This window comes from Podarcis liolepis (genome assembly GCF_965112155.1).
Source record: "Podarcis liolepis genome assembly, chromosome: 18".
Lineage (NCBI taxonomy): Eukaryota > Metazoa > Chordata > Lepidosauria > Squamata > Lacertidae > Podarcis > Podarcis liolepis.
In genome coordinates, this window is record NC_139572.1 from 9,862,621 (window position 1) to 9,882,900 (window position 20,280).

Genomic DNA, 20,280 nt, shown 5'->3' on the forward strand with positions numbered 1-20,280 from the left:
CCTGTTTGTACCTTTCCGTGCTTATTTGTCTGTTTTGTAACACAAGGAAATATTTAATTCTTTTTTTAAAAAAGAGGAAAGTTAGCCAGACTAACTTGTGGAACTCCCTGCCACAAGAGCGCTTAAGAGCAGCGGGGAGAGGGGAGAGTTGGCAACGCTGCCCTCGGGGGGCCACTAGGGGGCGCATTGGAAGATGGCCGACAATACCATCTCTCCGACCCACACGGGGTAATTAAGAGGCTGTTATGGGAGTAGGCGGCAACGCTGCCCTCAGGAGAACCGGAATGCGCTCCGGAACGATCTAGAACCACCGGGGCTGTTCCGGAACGTTCCCTGGAAGCCAGAATGCCCCATTGTCTGATGCCCTGGAGATGCCAGGAATGGGAGATGGGTTGGCGGACCCCATGCCTGGCCTTGGTGGCGGTTCTGATCCTGGGGCCGGGCCCCTCCTGGCTCTGCCTGCAGTGCGACCCCAATTTCGCCCTCCGCTTCGCCTCCTACGCCCCCCACCTGAGCCGCAAGTCCTGGGGGCTGGGGGACGTCCCGGCTGCCGGGCGGAGGCTGCGGGGCTGGGCCCAGGACACCCTGGCGGAACTCAACCTGGGGGTCCCGGCCGAGATCCGTGAGTCACCTCCCCTGACTCCCAGGGTGCCGGATGTGGCCCTCCAAACCTCCCGATGTGGCCCTCGGGTCATAGCACCTCCTAAGCAATAACACCCCCTCTCTCCCCATGGACGGGCCCCATGTCAAAGATGGGGAAATTCAGGCTTGTGTGCCAGTGTGGCCCTCAAGACCTCTCCACCTGGCCCCTGGAAATCTCCGCAGGCCACTCCCCCGGGCCCCGCGCCCTCATTCGCCCAGCTGGGTCCGCAGCCTTCTTACATCCCTTGCACCGCCCACTGTTGACCCTGAAATGCGGCCCTGGGAAGGCCAGCTTGAAGGAAACGTGGCCCTTGAGTTTAAACAAATAGGTTTCCCCCCACCTGCCACTTAGACAAGGCTTTCCTGCACCGGGTTCACCTGTGGAACTCCCTTCCACAAGGTGTGGCGGTGACTAAAAACCAGGTTATTCTTTTTTATAAAATCGAAATGTCCCTTTGCCAAAACTCTTGACCCGTTAGGAGCGCAGCCTTGCATTTAAGGTCCATGTGGACTGCAGCTTCCGGGGGGGGGGCTTATAATTTTTTGTATGCTCTCTCCCCACATCCTGTCTTTTCCCCATCTTGCACAGCGATGGAGAAACTCCAGGCAATAGCTACAGTCGTCTATGGGAAGCTGGACACCCTATTCAAAGGCAACACTTACAAGCCAGGTAAATAAATGTAAATATAGATTATATAGAAAGGGTCTGCCTTTATCTGTTTGCCCCGATTAGGATGACCATTTATGGCAACTAGAATCGCCCGGGGCTGCGATTCCTCTGCAAAAGTCTGCAGATGTTCCTAATCACAGAACTGTAGAGTCGGAAGGGGACCCCCAGAGGCATCTACTCCAACCCCCTACGATGCCCGAATCTTTTGCCCAATGTGGGGCTCGAATTCACAACCCTGAGATTAAGATTCATGGTCTACCAAGTTTAAAAAGTACACACACACATGCTGCCGGGCTTCTCTCGCTCTCTCTTCTCCCCCCCAAAGGTGTCCTTCCGGAAATCCTGCGTTCCATTTTCGAGGAACAAGTCAAATTGCTACGGAATGCCATCATCGAAAGTGAGTGTTCCCTCTTTCCGTCGTTTGGAGTTTCTTTCCTGGATTATACATACCTGTGTTTCGGAGCAGGGCTTAGTTAAAAAGAGGCATGTTAAGAAAGCAAGATGGCTCTTTCGCGCAGAAGCCCCTCTCGCAGGCCGGCTGGTGGGAATGCCTCTTTCAAGATGGGGGGCAAGGGGAATCCATCGCCTCTGGATAAAATGCTAAAGCGTGTTCATTCTATTTTTGAAAGGTACTAAAGCAGTTGGTACCATATTAAGCAGTTGGTGCCTTACCTTTCCCGCCCCGCCCTGGCCACAGTGATCCATGCGACGGTCACCTCCAGGCTTGACTACTGTAATTCGCTCTATGCGGGGCTGCCCTTGAAGCTGTCCCAGAAACTCCAGCGGGTGCAGAATGCTGCAGCGAGGCTCCTCACGGGGTCTCTGCCATGGGAGCATATTCACCCAGTGCTTTTCCAGCTGCACTGGCTCCCGGTGGAGTATAGGGTCAGATTTAAGGTGCTGGTTTTGACCTTGAAAGCCCTTCACAGCCTAGGACCCTCGTACCTACGGGACCGCCTCTCCCGGTCTGCCCCACGGAGAGCCTCAAGGTCCATAAATAGCAACACCCTAGAGTCCCAAGTCACAAGATTGGTCTCAACTAGGGCCGGGGCCTTTTCAGTACTGGCCCCGACTTGGTGGAACGCTCTGTCCCAAGAGACCAGGGCCCTGCGGGACTTGACATCTTTCCGCAGGGCCTGCAAGATGGAGCTGTGCCACCAGGCCTTTGGTTTGGACTCAGTCTGACCCTTATGCTTCCCTCCCCTTATGGTTTTGATCTATGGGCTGCTTTTAAAATGAGGCTGCATTTTAAATTGCATTTTAACCTGTATTTTAAATTGGGTTTTTTTCCTTATTATGTTTTTCCTGTAATTTTATTGGTGTTAGCCACCCTGAGCCCAGCTCTGGCCAGTGAGGGCGGGGTATAAATAAAATTTATTATTATTATTTATTATTTGGAAATGCGTGTAAATTTGTATTAAATTAGAATCAATTTGATGTTCGATTGTTAATTTTTTTGAGCAAGTGAATTGGCACAACAAAGAGCGATGCCTCTTCAAACAGTCAGCTGAAGGAAGTGCCTATTCTACCATAATGGCTTGTGGGAATGTCTTGGGAATCCATCTTCTAATATGGCAGCCGGTGGGATGAACCCTTCTAAATTGGCAGCTTGTGGGGAACATTTTTCTTTTTGTATAATTTTTATTAATTTTCCAAATTTTAACAATTACTGTATATGATGCCATTACATAACAACCATCATATCATTTGCTCTTGCAGAGCTTTCAACTTCCCTCCGTCCTTTTTCTGGTTTCCTTCCGCTACATTTTATTTTGCACATTTATAACATCTCCCTCCTATATTTATCAGGTCTTAACGTTCACTTTTGTCTTCAATAGAATGTTGATTCTTCTCACAAAGCGAGTCTTATCTCGGTCCTGCTAGTGTCTTTATATGTGTACAATGAGTCTCTAAGTATAGTGTAAATTTAGCCCATTCTTTCTGGAACGCTTGATCACCCTGGTTCTGGATGCGTCCGATCAGCCTTGCCATTTCCGCATACTCCATTACCTTCGCCCTGCCATTCTTCTATTGTAGCTCCTGCTGTTTCCATTTTTGGGCTAGTAAAATTTTAATCTATTTTTGGTATTTCCAGTCCAACCATTCCTAATAGAAATGCTTCAGGTCTCTTCAGGCACCTGAACATTTTTAAAAACTCATTATATATATAATTCCAGAAGACTTTAACCTTGTCACAAATCTTTTGGGAATGCGTTTCAGCATAGTTTCATAATAACCCTACTCCTCATCCATTCGTGCAAATAATTAAGAGGAATAAATTTGTGTCGGCGGGTTATTAGTGAATTTGTTTTTCAGTGTTTTCCTTGGTTTTTTTGGGGGGGGTTCTTTTCGAGTAGTTTATGCATTTCTGCATTTCTCCTTCGTTTGGGGCGGTTTGCTCGCTTTTCAAAATTATCAATGACAAAAAAATAATAATGACACAATACCATTAGAAGCGCAGAAGCTGAGATCAAGAGGGGATGCATAACTTCTGGGAACGCCTTGCCGGAAATGAATCCTAGCATTGAAGAGTTGGAAAGGGACCCCACGGGTCATCTAGTCCAACCCGCTGCGATGCCAGGAATCTCAGCTCCAGCACTGTTAAGTTGGTTGAATGCAACCAGTTAATCAACTGCCCGGCCGTGGCCCAAATTTCAATTACTCTTGAGAGGTGGCCAGAGAGCCACGAGGGAACCTCACTGCCTAAAAACCGACTCACTTTCTCTCTCTCTCTCGCCTTTCCTTAGGTAGAGTGAAGTGTGAACGCCATTGTGGTAAGTTGGGCTTTTGTGGGGAGGTGCCATCTTGAATCACGGCAGTGCCTTTTGTGTGCCTGAACGGAGAGAGGGGAGCGTGTGTTGAGACCCTCCGACTTTGGTGGGGTCAAGACGTGAGCCTGTGGGTTTGCCAACATCCATGATTGAAGGGTTAGTTGCAGGTAGGAGTGGTTTATATAGGGACGCGGGTGGCGCTCTGGGTTAAACCACAGAGCCTAGGACTTGCCGATCAGATGGTCGGAGGTTCAAATCCCCGTGACGGGGTGAGCTCCCGTTGCTCGGTCCCTGCTCCTGCCAACCTAGCAGTTCGAAAGCACATCAAAGTGCAAGTAGATAAATAGGTACCGCTCCGGCGGGAAGGTAAACGGTGTTTCCATGTGCTGCTCTGGTTCGCCAGAAGCGGCTTAGTCCTGCTGGCCACATGACCCGGAAGCTGTGCACCGGCTCCCTCGGCCAGTAAAGCAAGATGAGCACCGCAACCCCAGAGTTGGCCACGACTGGACCTAATGGTCAGGGGTCCCTTTACCTTTAAAGGCTAGTGGCCCCAGGGTGATGGAATGCAAAGGAAGGCGGCCCCTCAGCTGGAAAAAACTGCCCCACTCCTCAAAACGTGGGCTTGGACTTTGCATCGCAAATGATGCTCTGGTGTTTTAATCTCTGATGCAGAGGAAATGGGTCCATGCGTGGCACTGGAAGATGCTGCGCCACCAGCCTCAACCAGCCGGCCACCTGCCTCCCATCTTCCTCCTCCTCCTCCTCCTCCTCCTCCTCCTCAGTCTCAGTGTTGCCCTCCTAGAACAGCAGGGAGGGAGGAGGAGAACAGGGACAAAACCAAACAGAGCCCTCTCTGCTTGTCATTGGCTCTGGCGCCACCTGCTGTCAGCCTCCTGTCCTGAGCCCACAGGAGGGCTTGCAGGAGTGGCCGGCACAGGGATACCAAAGGAGGATGTCAAAGACGTCTGCATTGCAGGTTCTAGTGCTTTATTACAACTGATCCAGAATGCGGCTGCTAGACTGGTGACGGGGAGGAGCCGCTGGGACCACATAACACCATCTTGTTTATAACCCGCCCACTGGGATGGGTTGCCCCAGCCACTCTGGGCAGCTTCCAACACATATGAAAACATAAAACGTCAAGCATTTAAAACTTCCCGATACAGGGCTGCCTTCAGATGTCCCCTAAAATTGTATAGTTGCTTATCTCCTTGACATCTAATGGAAGGACATTCCACAGGGAGGGTGCCACCACCGAGAAGGCCCTCTGCCTGGTTCTCCGTAATCTCACTTCTCACAGTGAGGAAACCACCCAAAGCCCCTCGGTGCTGGACCTCAGTGTCTGGGCTGAGTGATGGAGGTGGAGATGCTCCTTCAGGTCTACTGGGCCGAGGCCATTTAGGGCTTTAAAGGTCAGCACTGACGCTGTGAATCGTGCCCAGAAACGCACTGGGAGCCAATGTAGGTCTTTCACAGGCATAGGCAAACTCGGCCCTCCAGATGTTTTGGGACTACAACTCCCATCATCTCTGACCACTGGTCCTGTTAGCTAGGGATGATGGGAGTTGAAGTCCCAAAACATCTGGAGGGCCGAGTTTGCCTATGCCTGGTCTTTCAGGACTGGTGTTATATGGTCCCAGCAGCCGCTTCCAGTCACCAATCTGGCTGCCATATTTGACGTCTTCTGTTTTTGTTTTACAGGAATAAAGCAATACGAAGCCGTTTCTTGCGTAACCTGCAACGTCACCAAGCCAGCTTGCTTTGGATATAATTGCGAGTAAGAATTCTTTCTCTCATTCCCACGTTAGAAAAAATACAATTACAAATGGCATTTGGGGGAGGTTGATTCCCACAGCAGAAAAGCTTCCAGGCCCATTCCTGCGCTTATTCTCCACTGTGTGAAATCTAAGCCAGAGGTTCCCAAACATTATTTTTTTGCGGGAGTGTGGGGAGTACGTCCCCTTGGTTCCACCAACTCATTCCCAGGGGGAAAGCAGTATTCAGAATAGCAGTTTGCAAGGAAGATAATAACACAATGAAACTCTAAATCAGAAACAATTAAATTGCACATTTATTCAAAATCCAATTAGAACAATTGAGTTTGATTAATTCAACAAAACTGATTTCCTTATCCATTCTTCTTTGGCGGGAGCTTTTTCCTTCAATTTTTGTGCATTAAGAAATCCTAGCTGCTCTCTTTACTTACATAAACAGCTTAATCATCCTTTTTGAAACTTCTGTCCCTCTAATCCCTAAGAGCAAAGCTTCACTTCTTTCTTTTTTTGTATAATCACTTTGAGCATCCTTTTTATCTCATCATATATCCTATCCCAAAATACCCTTGACTTTCTTACAAGTCCAGCACCTACATATGGGGGGGAAATCCCAATTTGCTTGTTTACACTTCCAGCAGTTAGAACACTGTCCCACCATCTCGTCCTCTGTCGTCCCCTTCTCCTTGTGCCCTCCATCTTTCCCAGCATCAGGGTCTTTTCCAGGGAGTCTTCTCTTCTCATGAGGTGGCCAAAGTCTTGGAGCCTCAGCTTCACGATCTGTCCTTCCAGTGAGCACTCAGGGCTGATTTCCTTCAGAATGGAGAGGTTGGATCTTCTTGCAGTCCATGGGACTCTCAAGAGTCTCCTCCAGCACCAGAATTCAAAAGCATCCATTCTTTGGCGATCAGCCTTCTTTAAACCATAGCTTTAACTAGATGGACCTTTGTTGGCAAGGTGATGTCTCTGCTTTTTAAGATGCTGTCTAGGTTCGTCATCGCTTTTCTCCCAAGGAGCAGGCGTCTTTTAATTTTGTGACTGCTGTCACCATCTGCAGTGATCATGGAGCCCAAGGAAGTAAAATCTCTCACTGCCTCCATTTCTTCCCCTTCTGTTTGCCAGGAGGTGATGGGACCAGTGGCCATGATCTTAGTTTGATCTTCCATTAAAAACTGCAAAAAAGACGATGAATTTAAAGTGCAGACGATGGGCGTACCTTTCCCTCATCTGTTTGTTTCATAACACAAAATAAGGGCAAGGTAACTGCAGCCAGACGGGTTATAGCGAGTAATTGGAAAAAATCCAGAAGAGCTAGGGGTGAACGAATGAAGGAAAAAACTGAAGAATATTATAATTTTAGACTATCTAACTGTGAAGATACACAGAATGAAAGGGTTTGAGGTCAGTGAGAAAGAGGAGGATTGGTTTGAGAAGATATTGAATTATTTGGGTAAGTTTGAACAATTTGGGGCAATGAAAATGTTAAAGTTTAAATAAACCTTGTGGATGGAGGAGTGTTAACGTATATAAAATTGTCCATATGGTTGATTTGAATATGTTGTTACTGATTATGTATACCCAATGTATCAGCTGCCTGGGGGGGTTTCACTGTTTGTGTTTGGTTGTTGGTAAAAAATAAAAATAAAAATAAATAATATAAACTAATAATCATATTAAAAAACAGGGGAGACTGGTTTCTTAGGGCAAGTGGCTTCCATCTGGCCCTGACACCCAAGAAGTCTCTCCAGCCACAACCCCACATTCTGTTGTGTTTTTTTTATAAAATTTTTATTGGTTTTTCACAATTTTTATAACCACAAACATTACCCAATACAAACAAACAAACACATAAACAAACATGTATAATTTCAAATCCAATTTTCTTAAACCTTACTTCATCGACTTCCCCATACCTCCCCTTTCTGCATCCCAATTTCCAAATTTGTTTCAGCAAATCCTACCCCTTGGTTTTATCCAATTCTCCCTTATTCTTTTCTTTTACTTAGTCTTTTACAGCTGTAATCCCCTTTTTTCTAAAACTTCAACATTTTAGCACTCATTAATTTTACAATGTTTCTTAAGATAAATTCTAAATTTCTTCCAATCTTCATCCGCCGTCTCTTTCCCCTGGTCACAGATTCTGCCAGTCATTTCCGCCAGTTCCATGTAGTCCATCACCTTCATCTGCCATTCTTCCAGAGTGGGTAGATCTTGTGTCTTCCAATACTTTGCGATGAGTATTCTTCCTGCTGCACAACCCCACATTCTGACCCCGAGTTTCTGTCCCCTGTTTCCGCCCCCCCCCCAGGTCCTCTGAAGACTGGGAAGACGCCTTGAAGGGCCTCTACGAGTACATGTGAGTTTTCCAGGGGCTGTGCAGGGTTAGCGGTGGTGGGCAGGCATTTGGGAGGCAAGAAAGGGGAGCAAGCAGTCCCTGGGCAAGTTTCTAGTCCCCATGTTTCTGGAGACAGGGTGAACGAAGCGAGACGGGGAGAGCGGCCTCCTGGGACCCTCCCCAAGTTGTTGGACTCATCCCTGGCTTGGGGCCAGTGGGAATTGGAGTTGCAACATCGGGTGGGTCACAGGTTTGCCGTGGTCTAAGAAGATGCATTCTCTAGTGCATGCAAGCAATGGAAGAATGCTTCTGTTCAGGACAGGCGCTTCCTCCTGGGAATGGAGAATGCCCCTCCTGGCAGCAGGGGCAGGGGGAATTTGCATCCCTCCATAGATCATTGGCGGAAGGCCTCTATTTGCAAGATGCATTCCCTCCTGAGGAAGGAGAATGCCCTTGGAAGATATCTTCATGCTTGCTGGGAATGCAAAATCGTAGATATATTTTGGACCGGGCTCTTCGATTTTCTCTCCGAAATTATTAAACAACCTCCTTTGCCAGTACCAGCCTTAGCTTTCACTAAACCCAGATTCCGACCCCACCACCCAGCATAAAGATTTACCGTATTTTTTTGCTCTATAAGACTCACTTTTTCCCTCCTGCAAAAGTAAAAAGGGGAAATGTGTGTGCGTCTTATGGAGCGAATGCAGGCTGCACAGCTATCCTAGAAGCCAGAACAGCAAGAGGGATTGCTGCTTTCACTGCGCAGCGATCCCTCTTGCTCTTCTGGCTTCTGAGATTCAGAATATTTTTTTTCTTGTTTTCCTCCTCCAAAAACTAGGTGCGCCTTGTTGTCTGGTGCGTCTTATAGAGCAAAAAATACGGTATATATTTTGGACCCGGCTCTTTGGTTTTCTCTCCGAAATTATTAAACAACCTCTCTTGCCAAGCCCAGCCTTAGCCCTGCTTTCACAAAACCCTACCACCCAGCATAAAGATTTACCCTAATTCTTTTTCTACTGGTAGCTGCACACCTAGTGATAGCAGATCCCTGGAAATCCCAGGTGTTGCGACTTCTTGAGATGTGGTTCAATAACATTAGTTCGGAACGACGAGCTGGGCTTGGAAGAGTTGCAAATGGGGTTATAAAGGAAAATAAAACCTGGTCTCCCTTCTTTTCATATGAAAGTTGGGGGGGGGGGGAGAAAATAAAGCTCTCCCACCAGCCTCACAAACCTGTCTGTGGAGAACCTGCCAGCGTTTTAAGACCATGTAAAATGACATTTGGCTGACACCTGCTTCATAGAATGCAGGCAGGTGGTTGGAAAACTTTTGTAATGTCTCAGGTTTTAATCAAGACATTGTGGTTTTTTTAACCACTTTGGAACTGCTCTTGTTACTGTGTGTTGCTTTGTGCTGCAGTCTCTGCTTTATTGAATTTAATAAAAACAAAATTAAGGAAAGAAAGGAAGGAAGGAAGGGAAGGAAGGAAGGAAGGGAATGCCTCTTCCCTTAGATCAAGGATCAATGGCACTCTCATTTTTGCAGAGCTCCAACTCCTGCCATTCCCAGCTCCCGGCCATGTGGGCTGCTGGGGCTAATGGAAGTTGCAGTCCCTGCAATATAATGAGGGCCACAGGGCCCCACCTTGGCCCTTCGGACTTTCACATTGCAGAGGTCAACAATGCCATGTCCACGCACAAGCGACAAGCCCCAGGCAGTTTGGGGGAAGCAGAACGCAGCAGTCCTGCCCCCCTTTAGAAAGAACTGGCTGGTGGGGGCTCTACAGGATTCCCATTAGGTGGCGGCACCAAGACTTTGGAACTCACTGCCACTTGATATCGGGCAGGAACTTCCGTGGTACTCTTTGTGGTGCCTGCTTAAAACATATTTGTTTAGGGAGGAGTATCCCGACACTTATTATTATTATTATTATTCCACCCATCTGGCTGGGTTGCCCCATAAACATTGACGTGTTTTGATCTCCTTTTAGTGCTGTCGCTCATATTTTTCGCTCTATAAGACGCACCAGACCACAAGACGCACCTGGTTTTTGGAGGAGGAAAACAAGAAAAAAAATATTCTGAATCTCAGAAGCCAGAACAGCAAGAGGGATCGCTGCGCAGTGAAAGCAGCAATTCCTCTTGCTGTTCTGGCTTCTGGGATAGCTGCGCAGCCTGCATTCGCCCCATAAGATGCACACACATTTCCCCTTAGTTTTTAGGAGGGAAAAGGTGAGTCTTCTAGAGCGAAAAATACAGTACCTTTCAAATGCTTTTAGCCATTTTAAAAACTGTTTCTACCAGTAACATTTAATGTTTCTTGCACACCACTTAGAGGTTTTTGTTACAACCCAGCAATATAAGAATCTGGTTGAAGAAATATAAAGAAATATAAAGAAATAAAGAAGCCTGTTATATCCTCTGTTTTTTCCTCCTCTTCCCCTTTCTCTCTCTCACAGATACAGTTTGACAACGTAAGTTGGGTGTTTTCACTCGTGTTTTGGAGCAAAGTTTTCCGCAGCGACGAAAATTTGAGCGTGGGAAATGGAAGATTTTGCCCCTTTCTGCAAGGCCCCCTTGGCTGCGCCCCGTGCGACACTCTTGCAAGGAAGGGAGTGATGGACAGTAGAGGGGCAGTAGAGTTTTCCGAAATGACCAGCTGGGGGGCTCTGGGTTGGCCCCCTGAGGTGGAAAAAACAGACAACACACCACTTTTGTCCAGGCTGCCAAAAGTGAAACATTAAGCAGCTGAGGGAGACCCACCCTGAGGTGCAAGATGAGCTGGGGTAGCTCAGTGGGCAGAAGACGAGACTCTTAATCTCAAGGTTGTGGGTTCAAGTCCTACACTGGGCAAAAGATTCCTGCATTGCAGAGGGTTGGACCAGATGACGCACATTGGTGTGTGTGTGTGTGTGTGTGTGTGTGCAGAATATGACGTTTGTGTGCGCGTGTGTGCGTTAAGATCCTCAGAAATGATTTTGCTAGGAACTCTTTTTTTTACTTAAGATTTTTTAAATTAATTTTTTCAAAACTTTAACCAATTAATTTCAGTTTTCAAATTTGTTACACATTTCTCTTATGATTTGACTTCCCACATTTTCTTCCATGCTGTTTTTCATACCAATCCCTTTCATCTAAGACAGATTTCATCCATTATCATTTTCTTCCCGTTGCTCAAATTTCAAATCCTGTTTGCGATTTCATTTGGTTATATTCCCCCCCCTTCAAATAATCCAAAATTTCAGAGTTTTTTTTTTAATTAGCTGGGAACTCTTCCAGGTGATTTTTTAAACACCTGGCTGCTGTCTTCACAGGAACCCAGGCGAGTGGTCAATGGCACTGAAGCAACTCCCGGGATTTAGGTAGGCGCCCATTTCCTTGAAAGCCATTGGAAAAACTGAGGTACTTCACCACAAAACGTAGGGCAACAGTTGCGAGTGGGGAAACAGCGGCTGGGAGAATGAGTTTGTGGGAGAGGGGGAGGCTTATAGATTAAATTAACGAATATCTGTCGAGAGGATATAGCAGGGACTCAGTCCTACAGAGGAGTGGCCCCTTTCTGGGATAATTGTTCCGTCCCAGGAAGCGGAGCCAGAGCTGAAGGGAAGACAGGATGGCCATCCTATCAGGGATGTTGTGCTTTTCAGGATTTTTCTCTGGGATTTTATGTTGCATCCTGCGTTCAGCAGGGGGGCTGGGGGACCCTTTGAACGCCTATCAATTCCTGCTGATGCAGCATTGCAGCAGCTAAGCAGGTGTAAACCTGGAATAATAATAATGTTATTATTATTATTTATACCTCGCCTATCTGGCTGGGTTTCCCAAGCCGCTCTGGGCGGCTTACAGCACCTACAGGGTCCACAAGGAAAGACGGAGGCAGATGCAGGGGGAAGGAAAGGAATTGGGACCCACGGCATCAATGTGTTTAAGAAACCACCAAGAACATTTTTAGAGCATTGCAGCGGGGGTCCCTTCCAACTGTACAATTCTGTATTTCTCTCCCTACTCCTTTATCTTTCAGCCACTGCACATCTACAAGGTAAACAACCGGCCTCGAGGAAAGATGGACGGGAGTTGCTGAGCCGAAAGTGGTTGTTGTGTTTGTGGCTGCGCACGCACACAACATTTTCAAAAATGGATTCCCCCAGAGAGAGTCCCAAAGACAGCTGTAGTTTGCCTCTTGCAAAGCGACAATTCCCAGCGCCCTTATCCTAATCCCATAATGTCGCAGGTCTATGGTGTGGCCATGTTTTGAATGCCCTGTTCCGTTCTGGTCACCTCTCCTTGAAAAGGAGATTGTAGAGCAGGGGAAAGTTCAGAAAAGGGGCAACCTGAAGGATCAATGGGATGGAGAAAGGTTGGAGTATTTGGGGCTTTTTAGTGCAGAAAGGGGACGCGGGTGGCACTGTGGGTTAAACCACAGAGCCTAGGACTTGCCAATCAGAAGGTTGGCGGTTCGAATCCCCACGACGGGGTGAGCTCCCGTTGTTTGGTCCCTGCTCCTGCCAACCTAGCAGTTCGAAAGCACACCAGCGCAAGTAGATAAATAGGTACTGCTCCGGCGGGAAGGTAAACGGCATTTCCATGCGCTGCTCTGGTTCGCCAGAAGCAGCTTAGTCATGCTGGCCACATGACCCGGAAGCTGTATGCCGGCTCCCTCGGCCAGTAAAGCAAGATGAGCGCTGCAACCCCAGAGTCGGCCACGACTGGACCTAACGGTCAGGGGTCCCTTTACCTTTAGTGCAGAAAGGGGTTACGTGAGAGTTCACGCATCATTTGGAGAAAGCAGATAGAGGGAAGTTTTTCTCTGCCTCTCAGAACACTTGAACTTTTGGATATCTGACAAAGCTTGGAGGATTCAGGACTGATGAAAGTCCTTTGTCACACGGCACAGTTGAACTGTGGAACTCACTGCCACTGGAAGGCTTTAAAGGAGGATTAGGCAAATTCATGGCCATCGATGGCTGCTAGCCAAGAAGGCTATGCTCTGCCCGCCACGATTGGAGGCAGTAATGCTTCGAATAACAACTGCTGGAAAACACAAGAGAGGAGAGGGCTCTTGTGTTCGAATCACGCCTTTGGGTTTCCCAGAGACATCTGGTTGGGCACTGCAAGAAGAGGGTGCTGGAATAGATAGGCCATCTAATATTCTTAAAAAGACAGCTCCCAGCACACTCTGGCAGAAAATCGTGCTCTTCCTAATGAATTACTAATTCATAATACTAGTAATTCACTAATGAATTACTTCCCACGAGGCATCTGGAAGTGATTCGCAATGCAATGATTGTTAACGTACATAAAAACAGCTTAAAACAATCATACTTTGAAACTATGATAAGTATTGTTACACGCCACTCCAATCTCGTGAGCAGCGAGAGATTCCAGGGGTTCCTGCATCTACCCAGGGCTCATTTTCCCTGGAAAGGAGGTCAGCAGAATCACCACTTCTGACACCAGTGTTGCACACACCCAAATCTCCAAGTGCTGAAAGACTCCAGGGGTTCTGGGCACTAACTCAGGGTTTGGCCTCCTTGAAATAAAGGCCAGGGGAGACAGTGGCGTCTTTAGCAGTTTTGTTTTTTATCGACACATGTATACAACCGGCACATGGCGCTGAACTTAACTCCGTGTCTTCCTCTGTTTCCGCAGACCAGAGAACCTGAACTTTACGAGTAAGTTTCCAAAACTTTGACTTGGGTGCATGGCTTCTTCACGACTTATGGGCTGATGTGAAATAGAGGCATTCTCTTCCATTAGCAAGGAAGACCTCTTCTTAGATCAAGAAGGGAGATACGTCTCTGGCCCATCTCTTGCTGGACTCTCCCCTCCTGTCCTCCCAGACCACGTGTGAGATGGGAGTACAGTGGTGCCCCGCAAGACGAATGCCTCGCAAGACGGAAAACTCGCTAGACGAAAGAGTTTTCCGTTTTGGAGGTGCTTCGCAAAACGAATTTCCTATGGGCTTGCTTCGCAAGACAATGTCTTGCGAGTTCCTGCGGTTTTTTTTCCTTCCCCCCCCTTTTCTAAGCCGCTAAGCCGCTTATCAGCTGATCCGATAAGCCGATAAGCCGCTAAAAGCCGCTAATAGTGCTAATCCGCTAATCCGTCAATGGGCTTGCTTCGCAAGACGAAAAAACCGCTAGACAAAGAGAATCACAGAACGGATTCTTTTTGTCTTGTGAGGCATCACTGTAATGGTTCCATCTTAAAGAGGCATTCTTTCGAGGTATTGCGCATCTTCTTCAGGAAGGGACGTAGGAACCTCTGTGGCTGCCGACTCCTGGCAAACAGCCACCATCCAGCGAGCCCAAAAATCAGGAATGGAGTTGTCCTCCAACACCTGGGGAGGCCACAGGTTCCTAATCTGTTATGCCACCATGTTACAGAGATGGAAAGGTGGAGTCAGAAGGGCGCTGCATGCCGGTTTTAGGGACAGCAGCTACAAGGGGGGTCTCTAATGCCTGCTTTGTGTCCCCTAGGTATAGAAAGCACCCTCTCGAAAAACTGGCTCAACTTGATGGCGCTGAAGGAGCTTGAGGGAGAGACCCCCGTTCTCCAGCTCCTCGCCCCGATCTGCTGAATTATTTTCTTTTCCGCAATGTTCTATGGAGAGCCCACTTTGATGTAATAAAATTATGGATAGAGGGACCCCTGCAGTTTGCTGCTGTCGAGCTTGGTTGTATCAGAAAGATGGTCTCGTTGGTTTTACAAACAGCCAGGAACCTGGTAGATCCCTCCCAACTACATATGAAATGGTCCGGGTCTTTTGAAAGGGAAAATGGGATCAACTGAAAAAGGGGTTTGATGGCTCAAGAAAAAACAAAATGGCTCAAGAAAAAACGAAATGGTGAATTAATGGGTAATGTCAGGGAACTGCCATCAGTGCCGGAGGGAGAGAGCAAAATCCAGAGGGATTCCAGAGAGCGTCCCGGGATTGGGAGAGGCAGCCCATTCTCTGGGGAAGCGAATCAGCGTAGCACCAGTGGAGAAGGGGGGCAGATGGGGGAAGCGGCGAGGCGATCCCATGACTCCTTGCCGGGGATGAGCGGGGAGAGTAGAGGTCCTCCGCTGCCCACGCCCTCCTTGCGCAGAAGGCTTCCGCGCTGGGAGAGTAGGCGGAGACTTGGCGTCAAAGAGCTTCTTTGCTGGAAGAAGTTTAAGAAACGCCCACTGATGGATTCTGACAGCGATTGAGACAGCCACGGGCGAGTGGCTGTCCGGACAGAAAAGGTTCACTCAGGCAACCCAGCCAGGTGTTTGCACTGGCTTACGCACAAGCAACCCCTAGAACCATTACAGGTAAGTAACCAAAACCGATGCGGGTGGTGCTGTGGGTTAAACCGCTGAGCCTAGAACTTGCCAATCAGAAGGTCGGCAGTTCGAATCCCCGCAATGACGGGGTGAGCTCCCGTTGCTCGGTCCCTGCTCCTGCCAACCTAGCAGTTTGAAAGCACGTCAAAGTGCAAGTAGATAAATAGGTACCGCTCCGGCGGGAAGGTAAACGGCGTTTCCGTGCGCTGCTCTGGTTTGCCAGAAGTGGCTTAGTCATGCTGGCCACGTGACTCGGAAGCTGTATGCCGGCTCCCTTGGCCAGTAAAGCGAGATGAGTGCCGCAACCCCAGAGTCGGCCATGACTGGACCTAATGGTCAGGGGTCCCTTTACCTTTACCCAAAACCGAAGCTTTTCCAAAGCGGGGGGAAAGATGAAAGACCTTTCAAGAGTCAGCTGGTTTTGTAGTTTTATTGGATCATCTCAACATACACACACGCACACACAAAAATTGGTACAGCAGCTTTGTGGCGTTTTTCTCTTTCAGGGATTTCAGGGGAAAGGGGGGAATGTCGATAGCAAATAAGTTTGATTTTCTTCTTCCTCCCCCCCCAAAACATAACACATCATACAGTTTTTTAAAGGTTCTAGAATCACCAAAAGGTTTCTGCAAGAGAACATAATCTACATGCTAAAGTGAGGGTTGTTTTTTTCATCCAGGAATATATGTACACATATATAGATATATATATATACTTCTTTTTTTAATCCACTAATTCCAAGGAACCTTTGTCCTTTTTAAGACAAATTTAAAAGACGCCGTGCAGTCTCCCTCCCAACGCGTACGCAAAAATCCGGACTAAGCCACAGAAGGTTGACCAGGAGCTTCTCCCCGCCCCAAAGAACTTTTTAAATACTTTTATCAAGCAACATGGGCCCCGACGATAATGTGGGAGAGGGGAGACCTGGATCCATCTGATAAATCAAGTTCTGCCAGAGCAAAACGCACCCCTCTTTCCCCAAGCCGGCAAGCATTTTGCAAGTGGTTTTGGATTTTAAAAAACCCAAACCTACCCCTAAATGGGGAGGGGGGGGGAAAGGTTGAGGCACCCGTGTCTTGAAACAAGCAGTACATCAAAAAGCAAGCCAGAGACCAGGGTTTTCATGCTTGTTTCTGTGCTCTCTCTCTCTGCATCCCACAAAATATACTTTATTTGGGGGTGGGGGGGGGAGGTTGAAAAATGATATTTTGCGAAACAGGTGGGTTCTTTTTAAAAAATTGCTAAGTGCCATATTCCTCAACAGTGATCAAGCTGATTTCAAAATAAATAAGTCGCCGGCTCACTTCCGTCTTACGGGACAGCAGCTTGGGGGAAGGTTTGTCAAAACTAGAGGGAAGAAGTCTTGATTCCAGCCAAGAATCTCCAAAAAACACAAGGGAGCCGTCCCACAAGCTGTGCGGTCTGCCAGTTTCTCGGACCAATGTCACGCGGCTGATCGATCAGAGTCTTGAGCTGGGAGTTCAGAAGCCCAAGGCACAGTTTATGGGAGCAGGTGGAATACGGGGCGAAAAGGGGTAATTGGGGTCATGGTGGGAGGACCATGGCCGGAGCAGCAGCAGCCAAAGGGGTCAACCTAACATGGTAAGCCAAATAAAAATGTCAAAAATAAAGTGGGGGGGGGGGATCCACACACAAAACCAAGAGACAATGAACCTTTGGGTTTCCAGTTTTCTTTTTGCTACATTCTAAACAAAATAAAAACTTCAGGAATGTGAGATTTTGCTCTCTCTCTCTCTCTCTAAGTGGACATCACAAAGACCCACGGGAAGGGGAAGGGGAGATGATCTATCTCGCAGAACGGGAATGGATCCCATTCTTGGAAGGCAGGAGGGGAGGCAAACACAACTGGCTTATGGTGGGAGGTGGGAGGGAAGCCAGGGCTTAAAAAAAAAAACAAAAAACCCCAACAACAGCAACAACAAAACTAATTAGAGGTACAGTCAGCCTGGATGTGGACCACCACGCTATTGAGGGTGGTGACCCAGAAGAGCAACCGTGAAATTGGAGCCAATTTAAAGAGATGCGGTGCCTGCGATTTCTTGGGTCGCTCAGCACCACACCTCATGGGGCCATCGACTGTGGCAAGGGTCTCTTGGGCGGCTGCGTCAACGATGGCAGGGCACTTCTCTGGTACAGAAGAAGTTCCCCACCACGGCTGGTCGAAAAGTTCAAAATGGAATGTGAGGGAAGGGGGGAGAGAGAGAAAAGACTACAGCTTCGGGATGTGTAAACCGCCAGAACCGAAAAACAACACCCACCCCCACGCCCCGCGTCCCAGGGCGGAGTGGGAGTGGGAAAATGCCCGCCCCCAGGAGGGGCAGGTAGGGGAGGACCGTACGTGCGCATGGGGAGAGAGAGGGGAGGGGAGAGGAATCTTTATCGCTCGGCCGGATTCAGTCTGTGTGAGCCTCACGACACTCCTCTCTCGGGGGGAGGCGGGGGGAGGAGAACGGATCGCACCAGTTTCTCGGGAGCAACTCAGCACTGCGACAAGGTCTCCTTGAGTTCAGACAGCAGGTTGCCCAGCAAGGTCGGCTCGTTGCACTTGGCATCGACGGAGACGGAGTTCTCTCCCTTTGGAAAGAGAGCGGTTTTTCATTTGTGGGTGCGGACAGAGAGAAATCAGACAGCAAACACGGATTTTGGCCAACCAACACAATCAAAGGAGGTGGAGCGACTCCCCTAGGATGCAATCATCACCCCACTGTGTCTGCCCCCCCACTTACCTTTTTAACTAACAGACAGACATGATGGCCCTGGATAGAACGGCTATACATTGACGCGCAGGACCCCACTCGCTCGACAACTGAAGGGGAAGGAAAGAGAAGGCGTTTGAGATGGGGCGTCTTCGTCCTCTCCCTCAAAAACAAGGCTAAGCTTTCAGGAGTGTGAAGAAGGAGGAGGAGGAGGAGGAGGAGGAGGAGGAGGAGGAGGAGGAGGAGAAGAGCTTATTCCCTCTGTCCATATCAACAAGAGGCACTGGTTAGATCTCCTGGGGGGGAGAAGCAGAGCTCAAAGCAGGGACTCATGCTGAGAAGCGACGGAAGGCCTCCTCAGAGAGTGGGCAAGTCTCCTTGGATTGCTCACTCCTGATGCATCCAAACCCGATGCAGAAATAGACGACGGGTAAAGGCAGCAAAAAAAAGCCCAACCCCCCTTACCTGCCAGTCATAAGGACTTAAGCAGGGTGTGGAAACCCTCAAATTTGTACCCAAACAAATGCCAACAGCTGGGGGGAGAAATCACGTCTGGCAACCAATCTATTGACATTATTTTCAGCTCTCCAACCCCACTAGGACAGTCTATTCTGGGTTGTTGTTGTTGTTTTGAGGAGGGGGAACCTACTGCAGCAGGAGCTCACCTGAGAAGTGATGGTGGAAGCAGATTTTCGCCAGGAGGTGGTGGAAAGGCATGGTGATGCTGTCGACTTTGAAGGATCTGGCGTGCAGGTCCCCCGACTCCAGCAGCTTGGCATAAGCATCACTTGGGGGAGGAGAAATCAAGGTGAATTGAGTGGCAAGGGAAGCTGGGGGAAGAGGAGTGGGCCGGGACACCATCTCTGGCTTGCCCACTTCTGTGGGCCGGAAAAGCTTTTTAATGTTTATTATGATCTTGAGGCCCACCAGGCCTAGCGAGCAAACACACACTCATACCGACACACAAAGAAAGGGGGGGGAAGCATCAAAGTACCGTATTTTTCGCCCCATAGGGCGCACCGGCCCATAGGGTGCACCTAGTTTTTTGGGGGGGAAATAAAGAAAAAAAATTATTTCCCCCCCCAGGCGCAGGGCTGGGGCGGGGGAAGCCCAAGCTTCCCCCGACCCCTGCCCCCAGAACAGGCTGCTATCCGCAAGCCGTGGGAGAGCTGCGCGAAGCCTGAAGCCTGGGGGAGCACTGAGCTCAGCGCGCCCCAGGCTTCTGGGTGCAGGCAGCTCTCCGCAAGCCATGGGAGAGCTGCGCAAAGTCGCACAGCTCTCCTGCTGCTTGCGGATAGCAGCCTGAAGCCTGCATTCGCCCCATAGGACGCACACACATTTCCCCTTCATTTTTGTGCGTCCTATAAGGGCGAAAAATAAGTACATTCAAATGACATTGCAAAGAAATACGGTTCATAAATAAGCCTGTTTCCCCCTGCTCTGGAGGGTAGGACTCGAACCCGTGGCTTCAAGTTACGAGAAAGGAGATTCCGATTAAACATCAGGAAGAAGTTTCTGACAGTGAGAGCTGTGTGATAGTGGAAAGGGTTCACTCCGGAGGCTCTGGGCTCTCCTTCCTTGGTGGTTTTTAAGCAGAGGTTGGATGCCCACCTGTCACGGATGCTTAAGCTGAGATTCCTGCATTGCAGGGGGTTGGACTAGATGACCCCTGGGGTCCCTTCCAACTCCACAATCTATGATTCTACAAACGTTTTCTCAAAAGCAGGGCAAGGGAAAAGCATGTCAGGTCGATCTCTGCATCCAGCAGTGGAAGTTCATTTGTCCGCTCCCAGAGTCTCAAGAATATTGCTTAGGCGCTACGTTCCCAGTGACGTGGCGACTTAGGAAGCCTTGTAAAGACAGCGGTCTGCCCTTCTCTGCGAGAGACAGCGGACAGTGGCAGCTGGAAGGGGCTCACCTGTAACAGGGCGTCGTGATAAGGTAGGAGGCGCAGCTGAAATGCAACTTGAAGTCCAGCTTTTCGTGTGTTGAGCCTTCCTCGTCCTGCCAGAAAACAACAGAGGGTGGGAAGTGGGGGCAAAGGAAGCAGACCCCCCAATGCA

The 20,280-nt window shown here is 48.8% G+C and overlaps 2 protein-coding genes across 5 annotated transcripts in view; one reads left to right on the top strand and one right to left on the bottom strand.

The window, feature by feature from the left end:
* The first annotated feature begins 317 nt into the window (after positions 1 to 317).
* Positions 318 to 14,845, top strand: IZUMO4 (IZUMO family member 4). Its single transcript, XM_083484160.1, has 11 exons — positions 318 to 622; positions 1,232 to 1,312; positions 1,638 to 1,709; positions 4,060 to 4,086; positions 5,785 to 5,860; positions 8,164 to 8,211; positions 10,649 to 10,663; positions 11,504 to 11,551; positions 12,211 to 12,228; positions 13,839 to 13,861; positions 14,669 to 14,845. Exons 1-11 carry the CDS (start codon positions 346 to 348, stop codon positions 14,767 to 14,769), a joined length of 786 nt encoding a protein of 261 aa, XP_083340286.1. The 5' UTR covers positions 318 to 345; the 3' UTR covers positions 14,770 to 14,845.
* Positions 14,846 to 15,916: 1,071 nt separating this feature from the next.
* Positions 15,917 to 20,280, bottom strand: part of AP3D1 (adaptor related protein complex 3 subunit delta 1) — a 48,245-nt gene continuing 43,881 nt past the window's right edge. For all 4 annotated transcript variants that reach the window (XM_083483628.1, XM_083483631.1, XM_083483630.1 and 1 more), the window contains 4 exons: positions 20,136 to 20,221; positions 18,883 to 19,004; positions 18,248 to 18,327; positions 15,917 to 18,095 (listed from right to left, as the gene is read on the bottom strand). In XM_083483628.1, coding sequence (XP_083339754.1) covers positions 18,000 to 18,095; positions 18,248 to 18,327; positions 18,883 to 19,004; positions 20,136 to 20,221 — 384 coding nt within the window. In that variant the 3' untranslated portion in view covers positions 15,917 to 17,999. The remainder of the gene's footprint in view (positions 18,096 to 18,247; positions 18,328 to 18,882; positions 19,005 to 20,135; positions 20,222 to 20,280) is intronic.

Coding starts and splice junctions, on each gene's coding strand:
- IZUMO4 (XM_083484160.1), top strand. CDS start 346: ATGCCCCATTGTCTGATGCCCTGGAGATGCCAGGAATGGGAGATGGGT. Junction 1,313..1,637: donor AGGCAACACTTACAAGCCAG/GTAAATAAATGT, acceptor TCCCCCCCAAAG/GTGTCCTTCCGGAAATCCTG. Junction 4,087..5,784: donor GAAGTGTGAACGCCATTGTG/GTAAGTTGGGCT, acceptor TTTGTTTTACAG/GAATAAAGCAATACGAAGCC.